The 23,824-nt window shown below is 41.2% G+C and overlaps 1 protein-coding gene across 1 annotated transcript in view; it reads right to left on the minus strand.

The window, feature by feature from the left end:
• Positions 1-23,824, minus strand: part of LOC1274816 (uncharacterized) — a 31,541-nt gene that overhangs the window by 1,819 nt on the left and 5,898 nt on the right. Inside the window, exons 2-6 of the mRNA XM_061642772.1 lie at positions 18,055-18,643; positions 11,097-11,317; positions 10,792-10,982; positions 10,418-10,637; positions 8,215-8,520 (exon numbers count right to left, since the gene is read on the minus strand). Coding sequence (XP_061498756.1) covers positions 8,215-8,520; positions 10,418-10,637; positions 10,792-10,982; positions 11,097-11,317; positions 18,055-18,643 — 1,527 coding nt within the window. The remainder of the gene's footprint in view (positions 1-8,214; positions 8,521-10,417; positions 10,638-10,791; positions 10,983-11,096; positions 11,318-18,054; positions 18,644-23,824) is intronic.

Here is a 23,824-nt window from a genome sequence, read left to right on the forward strand (position 1 = left end):
TAATTCATAACCACGCAGTTGAATAGTCAATCCTTACTACGAGGGAACGGTTCATTGTAGTTTTGAACCCATGACGAGCGTGTTGTTGAGTCGTTCGAGATGACGACTGTACCACGGGACAACCCCGTGGTAGCCATGCAATTTTGGTAGCCATGTATTGATTGATGTATATTTTAAAGTCTGTATAATACAGAGGTCGAGTCATCCAGAACATTTAATCAAAAAGCGTGGAAAAAGTTTTGATAGATCGATGAAAAAGCTTCAATAGATGAGCATGCATTGAGGTTTTAGTTGTTGTGCATGCAGTGGTCTCAATGAATTTTTGGTCATTTTTACAACGTTTGTTTATAATTTTGTACTTAAAAAAGTTGGCGAACATAAAAAAGATATAATTATAATGCAATCATCGATTATAACAAGGTCAGTTCCCAAAATTTGGATGAAATCATGTGCAGCTCAGGTGGACAAAAGCTAAAAGGCTAGATTCCTGATTGTGGTCGTTTTTAATTGATGAACTACTGAAAAAACTAATCCATGCCACGTACATGAGAAGGAAATGTATAGTTACTCTAGGTTTTGTGCATAAAATGCCCAATTGGCTCTAAAAAGTGTTTGGCTGTGTGGAATCGTTTGTAAGCACTTTTTCATCTAACTGTCAAAAATAAGCTTTAAACATGGTGGACCAAAATCAAGCTATGCATTGACCTCTGTATTATATAGACTTTGATATAGACTTTGGATATTTCTACGGATATTTGCAGATAGGGAGTAATGAGTTGCTTAGGCATTGGTCTAATCTTGTTGCGCGCAACATTGTTGCTGGTAAAATGTATGGATTTGACTGCTAGCGCAACGTTGTTGCTGACCAAATTCAAACCAATTTTATTTTGGTCTAGCAACATTTTCTATTGAGCATAACTATGAGTAGTACAATTTTTGGTGTATATATTATTATTTCAACGCTTAATTCAGCAAAGGGATGATACAAAATAAACTCGATACTGTTAGTTCCCCCACTTTGTGACGCTATACAAAGTTAAATCTAAATGTTGCCAGCAACATTCATAGACCACCTCAGATCAGATATATTTCAGAGCAATATTGTTGCGCGCAATAACATTACAACAATTCCTAAGTAACTTTGTACTCCCTAGATGTCAAAATTGGTCACTTTATAAGTTCTGTTCTTCACTTTATAAAAGCACAAAGCCAAGTATGTTGCAAAAGCTTTGTGGTTGCTATGAGAACAAATCGACTCTAAATAATTGAAGAATGAATTGCCCCAGTGGCGGATCTAACGGTAGGCGGACTAGGCGGTCGCCTGGGGCCCCGCCGATTTAGGGGCCTCGTAGATCGCCATTTTATAGTATGCCGTATGGACAGAGTACTAGCGACAAGGGCCGGAAGGATGGACTTTGGGGCCCCGAGGCTGTCGAATCAATTGACCCCCCCCCCGCCCGAACATCATTTACCATTTACAGGGGGCCTCAACTCGTCTTACCGCCTAAGGCCCCCGATACCCTTAATCCGCCACTGAATTGCCCCAGTCTTGGTATAAAGTGGGATCGGATCTGAAGTATTTGAACATAATCTATTTAATTCACTTTTGATGACACCATAACATGGTAGAAAAAGCATTCAGTTAAAGAGCTTGTGCAAACTAGTGCATGTCTCAAGGCCAAAAAATGAGTCAAGTTGTTAGGTAGAATAATAAGAAGGAAACTTTATAGGTGGCCCCGTTATGAATGTTTTGACACTTTTTTGGCGTAATAATTGTAGTTGATCTAGATATAGGTTTGTCATAAATGATCTTATCTATCTTAATATTACATAAACAATATCATATTTTTGTTATTATTATCACACTTTCATGCAATACGAAATAATTATATCTGTCAAAAATAATAAGAACAAATCTATCCAGAAATGAATAAAACCCCAAAAATAATGGGAATGATCGTCATGCATAATGCGCGGTATAATATTTATATTGCAACTGGTTCAGGGATAATTTTATTTATAGAATCATTTACTCGCCTCACCATCATCACCCCCTATCGCACTAACCCATTTGTTCGGAATCATATTTGGTGATCTATTTTTAGGACAACCTGTTGTTTACGGGCAACCCTCCGGATGCATTTGCCTCTGTGCAGAGGCAGTCCAATTTATTCAATTTGGCTCGAATGGCTCAACCAACCAACCTTACTGGTGGCACTATTTGTATGGCTAACAGCACGATGTGGCCACATTCCCACATACCGATGTGGACGTGGGCTCTCCCTGAAGATGGTTCATAATGTTTCGGGATCAACATGAATTGCGATGGTGTAAAATTATTTCACATTCAACGGAAAAGATGCGCCACCGCCAAGGAGGAAATGTTGGGTTTTGCTGCAGATTATCGGCGGGGTTTTGGTGGGTGATACAACACTTCCGGGGTACGTACCATCACGATTTGTGCAAAGGCAAGCACCCCACAAACAGTGTTAAATCACATCAACACACAGAACGGTTAGGAATGGTCCCTTGTCTTACAGGGTTTTTACGGTGAGCCGTACGATTTCTTACGAACGGGGAAACGAGTGAATCTTCGTTTTTGTACGCACCGAGCTCCGACGATCAGCTTTAAGTTTTTGGCCAGTTTTTCTTTTTTTCTTCTTCATTCCACCCGATGGGATGTAGTAACAACGGGTGGGCTGGTGTGAGAAAATCCTGTGCAACTTAATAAATCACAACATCATCCTTCCCTTCGTTGGCTTTGGCGCCCGACGACACCGTTGCTGGCAGGGAGTGCAGGAACCACATCTCGGACAAAAATCCTACGGGCTTAAGCTCGTTTATGATGGAGTAAGCTCCGATCCGATGGAAAACGAGCAATGCGGGCCAGTCTGCCGGGGAGGAAGGATGGCCAGAAGCGCGGCAGTGAAACGAATAATGTTGTAGGATTTGCTTCAAACGATAGCTTCTTCTGCAAAACGATGAATCTTCGTCCATTTCCCGAGCATCTGCCGGCGCTTTGGACCACCGTTGGTAAAACCACCACAGCCCCAACGGAAGAAACGGCAGGCTGCAAGGTGTTTGTCTGTGGCTTTGTGCAAGCGTGTGTGTGTGTGTATCGTGTGGAAACGCGCCATGAATTCCTTTGCTAATACCTTCGGTAAATAGCGTCGCAAGACTTCCCTTTCTTTCTCTTCTTGTACCTCTCTCACTCTCTATCTTCCAGCGTACAAGCGCCGGTTGGGGATCTTTTCTATTCTTTACCGTCTTCAAAGCTTTTTCAAGGATGTGGTGTATACGCTTCGGAATACGAGTAGCACCAAAGGGAAAAGGGAAAAGAGGCGGCCATCCTTTTGCCGATAACCAGCGCATACAGGAAAATCCCGTTGCCAACACACAAACCAGTTGGGGGGCAGCGCCATATTCAAGCTGTAGTCGATGGTAGAAACCCCATTGAGAAAAAAGGGACGAATCATTCCCGTCCCATCCTGTTTCCCTTCCTGTTTTGAGATGGGAAGGAATTTTCTTTTGCAAGCATTCTTTTCTGAACCTACCAAGGGGTTTGTTCAAGAGAAGCGAAACGGTGTGTGTTTGTGTGTGTGTGTGGGGATGTAGGAAAGGCATAGTGGAATGCTTTTTTTTTGAGAAAGAAGGCAGCTCATGAAACGAGCGACGGTTCACCACCCACTGGGACCGGACTGGGAGAGCAGTTAGTAGCCAAATCCTACGGGAAGGATGTCCGATGTCTGAAGTTGTTCCACGCGGGAAATTCGTGTTTGCGCTTCGCAGTAGGCGGTGGTGGATTGGATGGGTTTGGTGGTCTTTTTTGCCCCGAACAGCAAAGCTAACGCGATGAGCAAGGACTGAGGCTGGGGTATGCCAAAGGTAAGGAAATGTTATTGATTTTTTTCATAGTTATCTTTCCACGGTTTGTTGGGTGATATCGGAAGTACAGGTAGCATGTTGGTTCACAGTGTAGATGGTACAATGTTTGAGCCAACATTTAAATATAATAAAACTACAACTTAAAAGCTATTTCAAGACATTACAGGCAATTATAATTATAGTGAAGTATCTATAAGGCTTCAGAGACGGCTAACAAAATCATCGTCTTGCTATGGAGTGTCCATGACATCAACTGACAACCTGTCTTTCTTAAACAATCAATTCATCTTGAAGAGACTAAACATTAGAGAGATTTCACTGTTTAGTCATTATAATTAAAATAATGTTTAAAAAGAGAAACAAAGAAGGATATAGATAAGCGTTGTAGTTTAAATGAACAAACCTTCAGAATGATGTTCTGAACTTGTTAAACGTAATGTGTGTACAATACACTTTTAAAGTTGTAATTTAAACACTTTCGCTCCGAAACGAGACTCAAACCTGACCGGATCAACACTTCCAAACAATTTCCTGGCACGTAAATTATGCACCTTAAGGTGTCGATTAAGGCGGTGAAAACTTTTCAACTTGTTTTTTTTTTGCAATCTTATTTTCTGTTTTTGTTTTACTTTATTATGCAAGGGGATAAGGAAAACAGAATAAAACTTTGAAACAAACCCAAGATCAACATTTTTTTTTGTTAGCAGCTTCAGCAAACAAGCAGCAAGTAAAAGTTTTCGAACATCCTTATGCCCGGCGTTCTTGTTTGAGTGCTCTTGTTGATCGTTTTTCTGTTGGTTTTAGTAGTCTACCAGCACCGTGATTCACAAAACTGTCGTTCTTAAGATGGAAAGCATATGGACGGAAATGTCACGAATTGTACAACGGGTTTTTATCTCCGTCAGCACGAACTTTCGTTCCTTCTTGCACGGTGACACCAACTGGAAAACTTAGATAGCTAGGCGCGTTTGATCGGAAAACTTGCTTCAAGTAAGACAACAATGGCCGAGCATATGAAGCAAAAAAAATGGTAACAGTAGCAATGGAATGCGTTCGAGTGGCGGAAAATTGTCTCCATGACGGTTTCGCGAAGCATGAACGAAACGAAAAACCCCGTGAAGATGTTTGGATTTTTCTTTCAGATTTCTTTTTGTACGTTTTGCACGATAACACAAAAGAATTCGCTTCTCTATCGTAGCGAACCAAAAGAAAGAAAAGAAAAGACAAAAAAATGCCAAGATGTGATCAATTCTTGGAATAGGCAGACAAAGCGTCCGGCAGTTAGGGTTTGGCGTGAAGCCCCGAGCATGGCGCCATATTTTGCTTTCAAATGGGGAACACCAAGCACACACAAAGAAGTTTGGAAAAGAATTCAATGAATTTTACGTTTGCAAGAGTTTCAGTTGCTACAAACAGTCGTAGCTAGGGTTCGTGAAAAACGGTTCTTTCAGTTCTAATTTCCTCCCAACATAGTATCAAATTAAAGTGTAATAATTGATATGGAAATGGGCTAAGCTAAACAGGTGTTTAAAGCTTTAAATCGTAGTTCTGTGATGGTAAAGGCAAGACACATACTAGTTTAATGTTTGATTATACTTTTTAAAGGAATTTAAAATTAATAACAGTCCCCTAAGGCAATATGTTTGAAATATTCCATGACTTGGTGATCTAAAATTTGCAACTTCTTGATAAGTAGTTTGCGAATACTTTTCACTCAGTTGTCTTTTTTGAGACAATATATTTATGCTTTTGGGCCGGTCTGGTGGTACAGTCGTCAACTCGTACGACTTAACAACATGCCCATCATGGGTTCAAACCCCGAGTGGACCGTTCCACCATACGTTCCTACGTCATACATTCCACTTAAAAATGTATTTTATTTAATGGTTTGGTTTTCAAGATGAGTAAAACAGTAGTATACTTCCGGTAGTATTCCTGATCATAGATTTTGGAGTTTTGAAAAATGAATACAAAAATACAAAATTCCAAACTTTTCCAAATGCGCTGCAAAAAATATGTTTACTAGCAAACATAACTATCTAAAAAGTAATTCTGTTGATATTTACAATGTGAATGTATAAATTAAACAACATTTTATATTTCAATTTAAAAATTTATGCGATGAAGAGCCAACTTATGTGTAAAATTATAGTTTTTTTTAATCTTAGCTCCAAATTTCAAAGCTAATTTAAAGAAATATCATTCATGCAGCTTATATCTGTCTTCAATAGTTGTTATACAATTTCCATGTTTGGAATCTGCATCACAATTCTGGGTCTGTTTTTAAAACATTTGTGCTTACAGAAATTTCATAGCAAATCGTTTCGAAATTGCTATTCCAACACGCAGATGAATGTTAAATTCAACATGAAGTAAAAAAGGAAACAAATAAAAAAGCATCCACTTTCCAGAAAACATGCAACTTTGCTGCTAACAAACACACAGACAGACGCGCATAAATACTGAAAACAAATAAACCGTTCAATCTACCGGTTCAAACCAAATTGTTTGCAGGTTGTTCATCCGCAGCAACATAACTCTCATAATCCACCGGCATTACGATGTTTACGACTGCACAGCACAGACCATTCGCTTCGATGCCTTTTTTTTCGCCCAGCACAACAGCGCTCGATTGTGGTTTGCTTTGCCAACCATACATGCGTTGGAGGGTTTATAGTATTACAGCATTCAAAGTTTACACACTCTTTTACGCTGCCCTTCATGTGTGTGTGTGGGAGCTAAAGCACACGAAATCAGCAAAACACTTTGGTTGCAAAGTAGATATAGAATGGTTTTTGCGCGCTTACGATGTGTGAATGGAAGTGATTTACCCGCGTTGGTTGGATGGTTTAGAAGTTTAGATTGAACATGAGACGATGGTTTGTGCAAAACATACTGCATGTTCTTTGTTTCTGATTGCTGATAGCTTTGGCGCAAAAAGCTAGAATCGTGAATGTTCGTAAATTTGTAAATAGCTGGGATTTACTAGTGGATAGAGTGCGCACTGATGGATGCATAAAGAAACTGCAGCAAAATGTTTTTTTTTTGTGAAATATACACATCATTGGCCTCATTAATTTCATGCTACTGCAAAAACCCCGCTATCTAGCTTATCTCAACCTATATAGTATAGCGAATTTCTTAGGATAAACGATTTATACTGTCGATTCGGGATTCGGTAAAAGATTTCACATCTGTGCAAAAAAGTTAAAACCAATAAATCATCATTTCTTTTACGATTTTCATTCATTATTAAATAAAATATTAATTTCATTTAACAATTATGGAAAAGGCTAAAAATCTGGCATAAATAAAATTATTAAAAAAAATTGACAAATTCATGAATTACAACAACACTTTAAAATAATTGTAAAAATACATATCAAACTGTCAAAAGAAAAGTAGTTGCGTGCTACGTACCAAAGTATAAAAAGTACTGCATGTTGCGGATAATTACTGTTCGCTGTAAACGCTTAAATGGTAGCGTTAAAAGTAATTCTTATAATAAACGACTTAAAAATTTAAGTGCTAAGAACAACTAAGAACAGCCTAACTGCTATATACATTTCCCATGTATTCCACCCAAGATGACCTCCTATGAAGCAAAGCGAAGACACATTTTAACACATCACACACACGTACGGGGAGGGGTGAAATTGTGTTTGTTTTTTTCCTTTGTCACCAAAGGTAGTTTATGTTTGTGTTCGCTCGTTTGTTGCGACACTGTTTACGGTTAAACCACTAACACCTCGCTTACTTTCACAGCACCATGTGCGTATGTATGTCGAAAAGTTGGACATGTAGTGTTGCTTTATTTCGCCGATTTTTTGTAGCTGCTATTTTTATTCTTCCCTTCAGTGTTCTCCATAATACTGCGACCATCATCATAAGCCAACCCGCTGATGCGGCTCATGTGGCGAGAGCAAAAGGACATTCGGGCACGTGAAAGTGAAAGCCCGGTGTGGATAAAGTTTTGTGAAAAATCCCTCGCAAACACACACACACACACACACACACACACACACACACACACACACACACACACAACAAACGATCGCAAAAACAAAGTTAGGCGTAAAAAGCGGTGTGTTTTTTCACTTCCCATTCAGAGCTACCTGTTGTTGTTGTGTGTGGATCTGGGGATTGAAAGTCATGCGAGTGGGGATATGTTTTGTTTGCATTATTGTACACCTTCCCCTCACCCTATCAGCAACGTCCCGCTGGAATAGCGCAATGACAAAGTGCAGGTGATTGTGGTCGACAAATTTAGGAATAATTGTGTGGGCAACCGGAACCGAAAGTTGTTTTGCTACTGTTTGGATTGCTTACCATTTGCAAAGGATTTCCCACCGAACCGGCCACTGCTGACCGGTGCTTGCGGATGATGGTGAGGGTGGTGTTGTTGTTGTTGTTGTTGGTGGTTGGGATGGTGATGATGGTGGTGAATGTGGTTGGGTGTAGACATGGCCATGCGAAAGTAGTCGTCCTCGAGATCCAGCTCTTCCTTCACGATCTTGTATGGGTCCGAGCCGCCAAGACCAAGGCGGGCTGCAGTGCCACCGTACGGGCCGCCATCGTTGTCGGTAACTGTGCCTTCGTTGTCACTGCAGCTATCGTGCAGATAATTGTTTGACCCTGTTGAGAAGATGTTGAGCGTAGTTTGAGGAATAAATTTAAGCGTTGCAACGAAACGATTTCATCTTGTTTGTTGAAGTTACACTTTTGAGTTATTACAAGACAACATTGACAAAACATTAGATAGTTATGAGTAGCGATTTATCACGAACAAGCTAGTTTAAACTAAGATGTTTCCCAAAGGACTTCACAAATAGAGTAATTGAAATGTTGTGTTCAATAGTTACACCATGGCATTAACACAATGTTTGCAAATATGCTCTACTTTCGTTTTATTTAAAACTGAAGGTAGCATATGTATTTCTGCTACTTCAGCTTCGATTACACATGAACTTATCCCTGTTCCAAACTGCTTGTAATGCGTGATGGTTTCGTTTTCTGTTGCTAATTGCTTTACTCTTTGCAGGATAGTCTATCTATACGAAACTTGAACTCACGATGGGTATCTGGTCATACAATAGACCAGAGGCATCCAAACTAAGGCCTATAGGTCCAAGGCGCCCCTAGAGAGCCTGACACGCGGCTCGCGAGAGCCTGTCATGCGTACCGATTGAATTGGAAAAGGTTAAAACAAATAATTTGAAATTCTGGGAATACATTTCAGTTTCTACAATTAAAAAGAACTAAAATTGAATATTAGAAAACTATACAGAATTTAAATATAAGAAAACTAAAAACACAACTAATATTCAAAAATATTAGAACATTTGTACACGAATATTACATAGACAGAATTATATGATGTGCGAATGTTCCTGGTACTATTATTTTCTATCGTAATCGTCTGAATTCAATTGACTACAGAAAGTCAAAGGAATTTTCGAAACGGATTCAACGATACCGACCCTACGCAATGAGACGAAGGCGCGAGACCGTGAGCGGTTTCGGACACTCCTGAGGCAGGCCGAGACCGCAAAGCGGTTGTAGCGCCGGATAAGTAAGTAAATAATCGTCTGTATCGTAACAAGACTGTATAAATCGAAACAAAAGATATCTTTGAAGATCTATGTGACGCATCAACAAATTTGAAATCACCTGCAAAGTTCTTGCCAATAGTTTCTCTGAACCAAAGACTACCGAAGGATTGAACGACGGCAACCCTGAAGTTCAAAGGTAAGTGACAGTGAAAGGATAAACTTAGTCTAAAGCGGTGCCAAAAATCCTCACCACCCTCCTATTCGACACCTTTTCGGTGTAAAATACGTAGCCACTGCGAACTGTGGCAATGGGAAATGTTGGAATGGAATATTTGACACCGTCACCCGTCGTTCTTCCGCGTCGAAAAGGGTGGATACGCCCGGTTAACTTAAACCACGGGCGACGACGGTTGTCACGACTGTTATGATATTTTTGGAAGCTCATTGAAAAGCCACCCTTCGAGGGAGTAAGCCCAGCCGCCTTTCACCATGCGACTTTGCACAGTAGCAGAAGGAGAAAGGCTAGCACTCTTGGTATGGGTGTTGATCTCTATGTTTGTGCCTGCGAGAAAGTGTTAAACGTTGTGGGTGTTTGAAATATGCCTGTGCCGACACTGTGGCACAGTGGAAAGGTCTTTTGGCACTCGGCAGGTTGGCAGGTTTTGGGAAAGCCATGGAAAGGTAAAAATGCAAATGTGGTGTAACTAGATGCGGAGGTGCTAAGGTACAAATTCCAGCTCCATCTGGTTGTTTTCCCCATAGCCGGGGTGATCCGTTTTCTAGAGACATTTGAAGTTGACTTTCCTGTTTACTGATACTGAAGGAGTTGAGCCGGGGTGTGAGCCGGTGGTGAGATTCTTTGTACGGATGTGGCAAACCAACTCGAAGTTGTCGATGTGAAAAATTGACTTCTTCCGCCCTGCTTTCCGGGGCGGAGAGAGAGAGAGAGAGAGAGCGAGCAAAACAATTCGTACACTTACTCGAGTTTTCGTCTTTGATGCGAAGCGATAATTTACCACCGACAGCACTCTCGTTATCTGACAGCTCTTCCTGAGAATCGTTCCCTTTACCGTTGCCGTTGTGGTTTTTGTTGCCGCCCGAGCTGCCGTTGCCTCCGCCATGGTGTGAGCTTTTGCCACCCTCCTTGAGCTGTTTCTTTTGGATTTTCTTCATCTTGGCGCGCTGGTTTTGGAACCATACCTGTCATTTAGAAGGATAAAAGAACAAATAGTAGAATAAACTGGATAAGTTTCAAGATGATGTCACACATGGAAGTTGTTTATCAGCGTCGCTGTTTACCGGATAAATTCAGCTCCAGTTATTCCCCAAAACAACCCCAAAACACCTGCCTTACCTGTACTATCCTTATACTCAGTCCAGTATCCTTTGCTAATCCTTCGCGAATTTTCCGACACGGTTTGGGTGATATGTCGAACGAAGCCTTAAAGGCGCGGCGCTGTTGCGTCGTTAGAATGGTCCGGGGTCGTTTCGGCCCGCGGCGACCGTCGATGCGTGTCTGGAACATGTCATCACAGCAGTAATCATCTGCCGCAACCCCGCAAGAGGCCAAAGAGAAAGCAGGAGGAGATCGTTTTGCCATTAGCTCCGAACATTAGACGCGAACGCGATTATGCCACCCTCCCGTCGTCGTCCACCTACCGTAGCTGTAGCCCTGGAACATTTCCACCTCCTTTTCATAGTCGGGCCGGCAGAACAGCTGACTCTGCTTGATGACGTACTGATCGCCCTTCTGCAGCCGCACGCCACAGACGACGCAGATGAAGCACTTCAGATGGAACACATTATCCAGGGCGCGCATTACCAGCTCGTCGGCACCAATCTTCTCACCACATCCGAGGCATCTGTTCCGGCCGTACAGTCTGCGGGAGAGTTAAGGGGTAAAGTACGGGTAAGCGAGCTGCGGTGGGGGCGGGTAACGGCGGCACAGATTTTAGCTAAACGATTTTAGATTATCATTGCAAAACTTTCGCTTCCGGTATGGCGTTATCAATGCGACCGGAGAAGAAGGGGACTGAGTAGTCCGGAAAGGGGAAAACCTTTAAGGTCGTTTATTTCACGGTTTGTTGTTATCAATTCTTAGCCATTTAAAACGATTCGTTTGCTGCTAACGACGCTTTGAATGCTTATAACGGAGCGAATTGATGGGATGGAGGAAGTTGTCGGGAGTGATGAACCATGTTGGTTCAACCAGTATTGAGAGGAAATGTAAATTGGTTGAACCATTTATGGTAAATTATCGTACATACAGCCTTTTTTTATTCTACATGTGAAAAATGATTCCAAAAAGTTGACTATTTTTTCCTGGATTCATCATTCTGTGTGGTTCATTCTATAAAAATTCAATATAAATCGCCGAAACAACAATGCATTGTTACAACACCACCTTCCGTTTGTTAGATGAATGATGATCGATTTTATTGCAAACCATAGACGGTTACCCTTTCGCTTTTTGGTATTTTCATTCACACAACAAAAAAAACAAACGGAATACAGACATTTTACCGACAATCCACGCGTAAATGCAAAAAAGAATGAAACAAACTAGTCATGCTGCGATGACAAGAAAAGAGTTAAACGAAAAAATAGCAAACCCCAAATAGTGTACTATCATTGCCGTTGTAGAGAGGACAACGATCAAACCCCGATTGGAACATTTATCGCCTGCCTGTTCAACGTTTCACTGTACTGCGTTATGGTGTATGCGGTGTTGTGTGTTGCTTGCGTTAGCCCTTTCCCCTACTGTTATCCACGTGCACTGCCAATGGCTCAATGTGGGTTTGTAAACTTGCCACGGCTCAACGATGCTGGACATGGTGTAGGAAAACGATGAATCAATCCTTCTTGCTGCGCGGTATCCTTCGTTGTCCTAGGTTCACGTACCGCGCACGTAAGAATTGACAAATTGCCCATAATTTATTTTACACCACATTGGGATTGCCATTAAAATTCAATCTATCATATTCACCAAACAATACACACATACATATTTTCTCTTTCCGGCGTCCCCTGTTCTATTTTCGTTTCTCTTCTTCAGTCGTGTGGTATGAAGATCGTACAGCGTAAGTGCAGAATATGCACCGAGGGTTGCTCACAATTGTTAAATAAAGGTACGAGTTATGAACCCTTGCGGGTTGTATGCGGTACCATTGCAAAGCGAGTTGTGATTTGGTAGGGGCTCAATGCCACTTCCTAAAAACATGTGGTTCCTTCTAACATAAGCGGAATCATCCGTTTACTAACCAGATTTCAGGATTTGTTTAAACGAAAAAAGAGAAAAAAAGAACTACTCTTTCTATAAGTTGTTAGCAACTTAGCAGTTGACGGGGTAATATGCTAGTGTGCATTAATGCACAACATTTCGATAAACAACATTGTCCAAGAGATCAAACTCTAAATTTGTGACCCTATCCGTTTTAAGTTCGTAGGCTAAAATTTCGCAGTTTTCGAGCAACTATCTAAGTGGGTATAATGTACAGGTGGGCTTATCCTAAGGTGTATGAATTTAGAAGGCAGATTTTTATCGCTTCTGCTTCTGAATGAAGATTTTAAGAGTATTTTGTGTATTCGTCAAACCTCCAGAAAGCTAGTTTGAACAAAAGTTTTCAGTCATCCTGTCAAAAAGTGATATTCAAATTTGGTTATGAAAAACATGCTATGAGACCACCTGGACTACATACTCTTTGATTCTAGATTCCATGACCTGATCTCTTTAATGCAGCTTGGGATAAATGAAATCACCACCTTGTTTTGCCAATTATTTGAGCTGGCACTCGAATCTAATGCTAGTTTTGAGGCTGAAATAATCTAGACTGAAAATCGCAGACTAGTTTTGTGTGTGGTTTTGTATGGTGTGTTGACATAATTTCAGCCTCCAACTGTCAAACTCCATACAAAAAAATGACTAGAATCGTGAAGGGCCCCTTTGTTGGATTTTTTTTAAATAATTCGTTTTTAGATAAAAAAGCTTAATCTTTACAATCGAAATTAGTTTTACGCAGAGGTGCAGAACACAAAGCACAAAGAACAGCTGGTACAGTAGTATACACTGTATAAACTGATTTGTTTTGTTTTAAATATTGTCGCTAGAATTTAAAGAAAATCGATACGCTATTTCAAAATAGACTAAGCTCTTGGATTAATGTAAAGAAAAATGCCTCATTTAATAAATGTATCCCTTAATTACATTCATTTATTGTTGAAATGCTATAATGTTTCAATAAATGGGATGATTTTGGCAATGTTTACCCAAAGGCGGGTTAACATGAGTAGAGTCTGTCATACTCATATAAGCCCTGCTATAGTTTCCATCGCGAAGCTTGATAAAGGAATACTCAATCGGAGAATACATATTGCGGGAGCTTTTTTTCAGAGCTCCTCAGCAATTCCGGGGCTATTGGGTCTTAAGCGGCCGATTAGTTACCGTGCTGGATGATCTGCCCCAGAATCTATCCATTCACCTCTACGGTAAGAAGCTATGTAATAGTACCATAGCTTTAAAAGAGTCCGATTAACCTAGCAAATGATAAATTACTCAAAACAATGTCTGTTGCATTTAAACTTTAGTGATCATGCGAGATTCAAAGTATTACAGGGTTTCCCACGATTTATTGGTCAGTTCCCATAATTCATCGTCTCACGATTTATTCATCGCATCCCATAGATTTTTGGTTCGTTCCCATAATTTATTGGTATCGTCCGATTGGATATCAATACAATTGGATCAAAATATTCTGGGAAACTGCCAAAAAATCGTGGGAACGTACAAAAAAAATATGGGAAATAACCAAACATTTATGGGAACCAAACAATAAATCGTTGGAAACCTTGTATATTTCAAAATAACTTAAACAATAATATTATACGACGACAACGACAACTGCTAATAAAGCAACATATAAAACGGTTCAAACAACAAAAACCAACTTAAATTATTATCGCTATTTTTCCCATAGAGAGTTGATCTCAATGAATAAGACTTAAATGCCATGTACAACATTAAGAAGAACAGCTTGCTGATTCGTTCTAACGAATTATAAGCATCTCGTGTAACAAGTATCTAGTTTAAGCGCCAAATGGTAGGAAACCTAACGAGGGTATAGAATATTGTCTTTCAACAAATTTATATAAATAAACCATAATATCTTTTCTTGTCTTGTCTTGCAACAAATTTATATAAATAAACCATAATATCTTTTTCGTGTTTAAAAAAGGCAAAGGACATTCAACATTGTGTTCAATATTATTCTTCTCTTTACTTAGGGTTGCCTCATTTCTTAGTTTGTGATTATTTGTGTATTTGTGTCCAAGGGCAGTTTGGGTGTTTATTTAATGCCCTGACTAGAGTGACAACTAGAGTAACAAGGAACAACTTTTATCGGCATCTTATTTGATGGTATAACTTCTGTACTTGTAACAAGGTCAAATATATGCAGAAAATGTTAATGTATCCCATATCGTTGAGCAAAACATTAGATTACATTGCACAACGTTTAGTAACCAAAAAAAACTTGATTTTATACAAATCTATGCTGATTTCTTGAGAAGCTCATGTTAAAATACGCTCCATTTTATTTCACTGACATTTTACGCCCTTTCAATCCAAATCCGTTCAGGATATGCTCCCATCCTGCTGCTTATTGCGCCCACTCCCTACGCGAATACGCTTCCCCATCCCACTCTTTAACTGTCGCACACATGCGCATGAATGGAAAACTCGATGGAAACCGTTCCACCATTGTAAAGGGATAGCGGTGGGGAGTGGGGAGGGGGGGAGGAGAGAGGAACCAGCGTTTGTGATCCTTCTGGCGGGGGTTAAAACGTACCAAGAAACGTTTCATTTCTAGGCAAACGGCAAAAGACAATAATAAAATGGAGTGTATCGTCGGGCGTCGTCGTGTTTGCCTTTCTTCATCGAGAAAACAAGCCGGCAAAACCCGTAGCCGGCTTGATGATGCTGGGGATGGATTTCGTTTGCTGGCACAAAGGAGCAGATTCCGACACGGCAAGGATTCATTCGCTGCGCTGGAAAGAGTGGTGCTTGTGCTGGGTGTGACGAGCGATTGTAAACGATGTCTACATGACTTCACCCGAAATGTCGCCGGTTTTCCTGCTGCCAACATCACGCCGGAGCAAAGATTAAAGAATCAAAAGCCTTAAGGACGACACGGGAAGGAAGCGAAACAAGTATAACAATAAAATCTTCAAATTTATTTGTTTGTTCTATCTTGAAGAGCCATTTTTCCGTCCCAGAGAAACGGCGTGGTGGAATCGGTGTCGTTCGTTCGCTTCGGTTCCGGCTGGCCGGATTTCCAAGCTGCTCCAAATACTTTGCACGCAAACTGCTGCCATGTATCGGGGATGAAGACATTTTTATGTGTGGTGCTTCTAGCCGATAGCACGACGACTGCAAGGGAGCAGCAGAGTAAAGGGAATTGGCGATGAAAAGAAAATAAAACCTCTATCTCTTGTGCAATCGTAAAACAAAACAAAAAATAAACCCAAAAACTGTGTGTTTTTGCCGTTGGTGGTGGGAAGTTGGGAATTGAGGAGAAGAGAAAAAAAGTGCTGTGAAAAATGGCGTCGTATTTCTTGTGCGCTAACTGAGGCACAAGCGGACAATTCATTCATCAGGACCAGAATCGAGGTAGGTTTGTGTGCGCTTTCACAAAATGAGTGTAATGTCCTGCAATGCAAATCGTTGACATTCTGATTGGAACGTTTCGGCTCTGTGATTCATGCGAACGCCATCCCCGGTTGGGGAATGGTGGGTATGCCCCAGATAGCTGGTAAAAATATTCCACATTTCGAAACCACTTGTGTTCGATTAATTAGATTTTCTTCTCGGGCGGTGATCTGTTGGTATGGTGCCACAGTTGCTTTGCATGAAAAGCATTTCATTTGATTTTATCTAGAGTATTTCAGTTGTATAGATTAAAAAAAAAACAGACACACACACGCAATCGCTCTGACAGATCGTGAATTTATAGCCCACACAGATAGTTATCGAAATGGACAGAATTGTGCATGGGGTCTTTCAGTGGAAAAGTGATAAGTTTTTAGTTTCGCGAGACTTTTTCGGAAATTTTGAAAGCAAAATTTTTGACATGCTCTAGAATCTGCCGATATGAAGAACTTCTGATAAATAATCAATTCCAGTATGCATACAAACAAAAAATACAGCTGAAAGAGTAAAAACATCCCCAATCCTTTCAATTCATTTTCAAACGTTTGAACGTGTTTTTTTTTAACGAATATTGTAAATCACTTTGAAATCTATCAGAGCCCTTCTAATTCGATCACTATCATTTTTGTCAACAACAAACTTTGTTTGAAAAGCCTTTATCGAAAAAGAAACATAATGGGATAATGAAAATTTACAAATCTTTTATATTTTTTCGAAGTTCTATAAGGCTAACAAGGGTCCGAAATTTGCTTCCCCCTTCATTGATTTGCTTCCTTTTAGTAGCATTTGAATGATTACAGCTGTTGTCGCTAAATTTTGACTCTAACGCCACATATTGTTGTCCCAAAGGCACTAATTTTTGACAGCGTGTCACAAGTTTTGTCTCAAAGCCATCAATTTTGGACAGTGCGCATCAATTTTTAACTAATAATTATGTTAATAAGTAATTTCTGAAACTGTGTGTCAGAACATGTTTCAACAACAGCTGAAATTATTGAAACTAAGTTTGAATTCAATAAAGTTAAGTATTGAATAATTTCATTGAGAGAATTTAAAATAAAATAATTATGATGCCATGTATTTTTCATGTATTTTCAGGTGCAAACAATCAAATTACACGGCAATTGTATTGTTTATGTGATTTAAAATTGCAATTCGTAAAAATCTGCTCAAAAACCTTAACAAAATATCATGATTCCAACAAGAGTATAAACTGAATGCCTTACAGGCAAAAATAGGCCCTAAAGAGTCAAACATTGATAAAAAAATTATGCTTTAGAGCCAATATTAGGTGGCAACGACTGTATTAATGGTATTACGTAGCTTTTGCTACTTGGAGGAAACACTATAAGCGAAAAAGTGCAGCCAACTTTTAATATTTATTTTTATGATTGAGGATTCATATTGTAGCAACTTGCATAGAGTAACCATTTCGTTTTAACTGTAAATCCCAATGAATTAAAATTTATCCTCTCAAGCGTTCTATCTCCAGGGGAACTACGAGTTGAACGATGTTTAATAAGCTTGTAAACTATGGAGTAACACAACCCACAAAACATCCATTTGCTCCTCATTCCAGCGCACGTCTAGTGATGGATAGTACGTACCTAAGTTTGTCCTCTCCCACAGCTCCATAACCATAAAGGTCGACGGTCTATTTTGTGGTTAATTTTATGTTTGTCTGCCCGTAACACATGACACGAGCATCAAACACGGGTCCTCCCCCCACACACATACACCGTTTCGGGTTTGATGTTCTAAAAGTTGTGTATGTGTGTGTGTGTACTAATCACACACCGAAACATGGTGGTTGTTAGATCGACAGAGCCCACAATGTCCTGTCAGTACACGTATCCTCCCACCGTCCTCTACACTTGGAGGATTTACACAAAAGGAAGCAAAAATTACACTCACCGTTCATAGTCGAAGCGACAGTACAGCTTGCCGTCGCGCATAAAGCAGGAATGCATGAGCCGGATCGAGCAGGAGGTGCACTGAAGGCATCGTTCGTGGTAGGTAATGTCAACCACCTTCATGATGTAGCGATCGCAGATCGGACCACAGCACTGCCCGCACAGGGACGTACCCAGCAGCCCGGCCAGGTGTTCGGGCCCGTCACCACCGGAACCATCGCCGTGCTGCTGCTGCGCTCCGATCTCACCGTTGCCGCTTCCCGCCGTCATTACAGCGGCGAGGAGAAGCCGCTGTCCTTCGGCCAGCGTGGCGGCCGTCACACTGCCACCGGTAGTCGTGTACGCTTGCTGCGAGGAGCGTGGCACCGACGGCTGGAGCGTGGGTGTGCCGGTCGTTGTAATTGGTGTTTTTGCACTGCAGCTACTATTGCTACCAGGGATCATGCCAGGGCCCGGTGTAGCCGTGTTGCCAGCGGTAACATTCGCACCGATGTTTACACCGTTCGTACCGTTCGCGTGTTCGTTGTTCGTCAACGAACCGCCCGTATCTGGTTCCGGCTGCCCAGCGCTGCACTTTGACTCGATGGGAACTGAAACAGATGAGAGAGGAGAGAAGGGTTTAGGTAATGTTGCGTTATAATATGTTTTTCTCCCAGCACGTCAATGGGAACTGTTGTTTGCTGTTCAGAGCCCATCGTACGAGGCCTATCAGAGAGCACGTTCAGTGGGTTCGATTACGGCGACGGCGGGCAAGCGGTCGGACGGAAAAGCGACCCAGGCGGGAAATGTTATTTGCTCAGCGCAAATAGAAGGAAAAAGAGGCTATGTAAGCAAACGAGCAAGCAGGCAGTCAACCCGAAGGCAAACACTGCTATCGCCAGAAGGTCATGACGGAGAAGGTGGATGATGGTTTTCCACCCCGGTTCATTTCGAACCGTTTTCCGTGTCAATCGTGGGTATTGGCGGGACAAATGAAATAGGAAATCAGAGTCCTCATCATCTTTTGACATTTGTTTGTCCGAAAACTTGGCCCGGATTCGATGTAAAGCAGCGAGTTTTTGGTGCGCGTGGAACAGGTTTTTGGGAAAATTACACTTTACGAAACTGACGAAACAACTGTAATGACGCAGGGAGCAAACATCGGGTACTAAAGGGGAAGTGTATGGTACGAAATAGTTGAAAATCTGTTTAGTAGAATTTAGTAGAATTGAGTGGATTTTCTTCTTGACGGCTAGACCGTGTATCCTTTCTTCGTAATTATATTTCAGTAAGATTGATTCACTTATGTACGTCTTTTAACAAGTTTTGTGTACAACTTAGTAGCAATAACAATACCTCAAATTTTATATAAAACAAAACTCAACAATACATCAAATTAAAAAATTAACCAGGTATAAGAAAACTTTATATATTTACCATTGAAACAAATGAATTGCAGCACAACAAAAATTAATATAAAAATAAATTAACCAATGTACAAAATTGAAATTTTGGTTGTGCGATATTAATTTTAAAATATCTTATTTTGTGCCAAACTGCTCATACACGTACTCAAGATACGAATAAAATAAAATGGTATACGCGTCAAAACCAACACAACCATTCCCATAGTGCAAAATAGAGCAGCCGCTGTACGAGTTTTATGTAAATTTATCAAATTATTCGAATCTTGCGCTCCAATAGTGATCATGCCGGTCGTGTTGTTTGTGTTTTCCAGCAACCCTCTAACAACAACATCTCGTCGCACGGTGACTCCTCTAACATCTTCAGCCCAGTTCAGGCATGGCAGCCAGCACGGGTGGGATTGGTAATTTTGTCCCTCGAAATCGTCTCTCCTCTCTTCCCCATCTTTTGCTGATGCTCCAAACGTTCCAAAGAACCCCACAAAAGTCTTCCGATGTGCCCCTGCTGTGTGTTATGTCGCACTCGGACGGCCCTGATCCATAAGACGACCATCCGATCCGTAATCAGTGTAAAAAGGGAAAAATTAATTTTAATCAAAAACCCTCCAACCGTCGACCGGTGCCAGCTTCTTGGTGCTTCTTGCACGTGCACATCAAACGATCCCGGTGTTGTGTTGGAGGCTGCATATTTACACGTTTGTTGCACCTGCGAACGATATTATGCGATCCAACCAACCAACCAACGCAACACCCCTCAATATCCCTGTGTTTGCAGCTCCTGTAAACTGACCATCGCTTCGTCCACTCCCCACATCCAGAACCAGAACGGGCCGTGTTGGTCGTTATGGTTGCGTTTAACATTTCCACCCCACCCCAGAATGTGTCGACAGGGTGTACCGGGAATAAAGTTATTTGTTTTAAAATTGCACTTTTCACCGTAACCGTAAGCCGGCGGGCCGGTGTGTGCGTGTACGCATTTTGCACCGAGAGTGAAAGGCGAGCGATTCCGAGTGTGCCGAGGTACGTACGTGTCGCCCGTTTCACCGCTCCATCCGCATTCGCTGGGTACGTACGCAAGGGATGCTCAGGTTTTGCATTTTATTGACATTACAATGTTGCTCAAGTGATGTTATGAAAATTTCCTGTGATCCATCCATCCATCCTTGCGCGGTGCTCTAGCTGCATGAGTGCATCGGGATAGCACTGCCATTTGCGACTGCAACGGAACGACTGCTGCAAGTGCCGTGCACACGTGCACTCACTGTGCAATTGACTGTAATTTAAGTGATACTGTGGTTGAGTGGTAAAACACGATCCTTGGAGCACGGAAAACTTGGCATGATACGGTACCGGCACTGCGCGCTGCTACAATGCTGCATACGGCAGTGGCAGTCGAATATGCATATACATTACACAGAAGGCTTACTTCAAACGGCCACAGGTAAAGTGTTTACTGAAGGGGCTATAGAAAGGTAACATTGAATTGAGCAACATTTGATAGTGGCATTTTTGTGGGTAGAGAGCTGATGAGGAAAGGTTCGTAGCACATTGAGCAATGTTATTGTATCTCAGACATTTCTATTGCATTTGAAGAGTTTGTAACTTTAAACTAGAAAAGGATCAACAGAATATTAAACTATTGCAATAGTTACTGTTTACACTTATGGCTAAATTTTCCAATAAATTCTAACCCTTTTTCTATTCAAACTTTCATAAAGGATTCTGATAATTGATAAAGAATTACTGTAATAAAATGTACTCAAAAATGGACCCAGAATCTAAAGGAATATCACTAGAACTATCACTACTATAACAAAGTTCTAGATTTTCATTAGCACAAGGTTTCCTTTTTTCTGTGATCAAAACCAGAACCAAACCGAGAACATGCAAATTCATACTGCCCAGGTATAGTTATTAAGCTTTCCAACATAACAGAACAATGACTAGGATCAGAGACAGTGAATATGTTGCATCTGCGACATAAAGAGGAGCATATTATGGAAAGAAGGAAACCTATACGAGATCACAAAGGCTCGCCGAGTTCAAAGGCAAATGTGAGTGTTGAATTGTATCCGTATCAGTGTATCTTGTAAGCATTTACCAGGAGAAACGTTCTTGTTCCAAAGTTTATAGTCAATTGGATCATCATAGATTTGATACGAAAGAGATTGTGGTATTGTTTATCATGTTGTATAAAATACTTTGAATAGGCTTAAAGCTACGGAGCAGTCGCGTAGTATAGTCGTCAACTGGTACGACTTAATAGCATGCCCGTCATGGATTCAAGCCTTATATGGACCGTCCCTCCCTAGCGAGGACTGACTATCCGACTGCCGTGGTAAGAAGAAGATTTAAAACTACAAAAAATATAATTTGAACTTCAAACGTATCTGTATTGTTAAATTAGGAGCTACTTTACTGAAATGATCCTAATATCCACAACAATTATCCAAACACATGCTTCTTTACAGCCATTGCGCATCTGTAGCTAGTTGATGGTTGATTCGAGCACTTCGAGCATCATTTGTTGCTTTGTTGCACTGTCTGTCCAAAAGTCAGGGATCAATAGCACCGGCAATGAAAACATGCCAGATTATAAGCGTTAATGCTATCAGCAGCAGGATACCAAACTAACAAATGTTACGGAGTTCGGTGTCCGTGACTAGGCTCGCCTTCAAAATACAGTGCCATTTGGTGGGCCGGGGTAAAATGAAAAGAAGAGAAAACATACTGCGCTGGCGTGCCTTGGCAGTGTTATGATCGGATTTAACAGTCGCCTAAGCAGCCAAAGACACCTGTGCCGGAGTTTGGTGACTGATTTTCGTCCGGCGCCACATTACACCCTTCCAATACTGTGGGTCGGGTGTTCGTTTGATGGATTTATCCGATTAGCTTTCACAGTTTAGCACCCTTTGACGAAAGGGCCAAGGGGAAGTGTGCCTACCATTGACAGTGCCGGAACTAATCGATCATAAACAATTACGCCTCTCGGCCAACGACGGAGCCGTAGAGTTGATGGTAGAATAGAATGACAGTAGAATGATGATGATGATGAGCTTCCCCTGTCAGTGGTGGTTTGTTTGGCGTGGCTTGCAACGCACACACACTTGTGCAAAAAAATAGTAAAACAAAGTAAATGCTTCTGATCGAACGAAGGTCCTGACGCAACAATGCCGCATCTTCTTCTTGGTTATTATTATTTTTATTGCCCGGCTGACGCATCCCGCGCCCAAAGAATCCTAATTATGCATGCACATACCAGTGACCATTTTTATGCTAATCGCATCAGCGTAACAAAAGACATGCACCAGAAGAGTAGGGATCACGTCGCCACGTCCGACGCGCACTGCGATGAATTATTTTGCCCTCTATCATCAGCACACCCGGCTCCTGGGAGGGGACCGACAGCAGACACCGGACGGACAGGACAGACAGGCAACATATTTGAGTTCCTTGCCCTGTCCCTTTGCCACCGCCAGCGCTTTACGCCGCGTATGTTTGACGCCGAGCCGAAAGGATAAATGGCACGCCGTGAGCTGAGGCTCAAACCGCGACCCCTCTCTCTCTCGCTCTCTGGGTTGGGATGGTATTGGTGGTGTTTCGTTCCGCACCGTATACATGGCTTCCCTTGGCTTCCCGCTCCTGACACCCAGTTCAAGAATCTGTCCGCAGTGAACGTGGCGTAAAACGGCGTACGATATTAAAGTTAACCGGAAATCGATGCACTTGCTGTACGAGCGGTAACAGCTGAACGAGGGAAGGGGGAATGTATTTTTTTTGTTATCATTTTTTGAAACTAGGACAACGTGGTAGTAGAGGGCGAGTGCCCTGTGGTGCCGTGTGTAAGATTTTGGCGGAACTAATCTCACCGTGGGTGGTGGCTTAGATTGCGGAACTGGCGAAACCTAAACAAACGAGACAGGGGAAGCCAATAGCGATAGCATGTTGTATGGATTTTGTCTGTCTCTACTGGATTTGTTTTAAAGCATCGGGTGATGTACAACATTTTCTTACTATTGCTACTTTAAATTTATCGAGAAACTGTAAGATGTTATCAAAATTGTTGGATTTTCCTACTAAAATAGTCTGAAAATTGAAAAATAAATGAAGGGATACTTGCACAATAAACGAAAAAAGGCACCTGATTCAACGTTAATGGTTATTTGGTGGCTGGCATTGTATTATATTGTGATTGATTGATTCATTAGAGGACCAGTTCTTTTCTCTTCGGAAATTGATGATGAAAGTAATGTTTTATCTAAATTTTTTAAACAGAAAGCTAGTTATTCACAATCGTTATTATTATAATTAAATTCAATAAAGTTAAAGAACACAATATTCAATCCTTTCGATAGATTTGTTCAAAAT

This window comes from Anopheles gambiae, chromosome 2, assembly GCF_943734735.2.
Source record: "Anopheles gambiae chromosome 2, idAnoGambNW_F1_1, whole genome shotgun sequence".
Taxonomy (NCBI): Eukaryota; Metazoa; Arthropoda; class Insecta; order Diptera; family Culicidae; genus Anopheles; species Anopheles gambiae.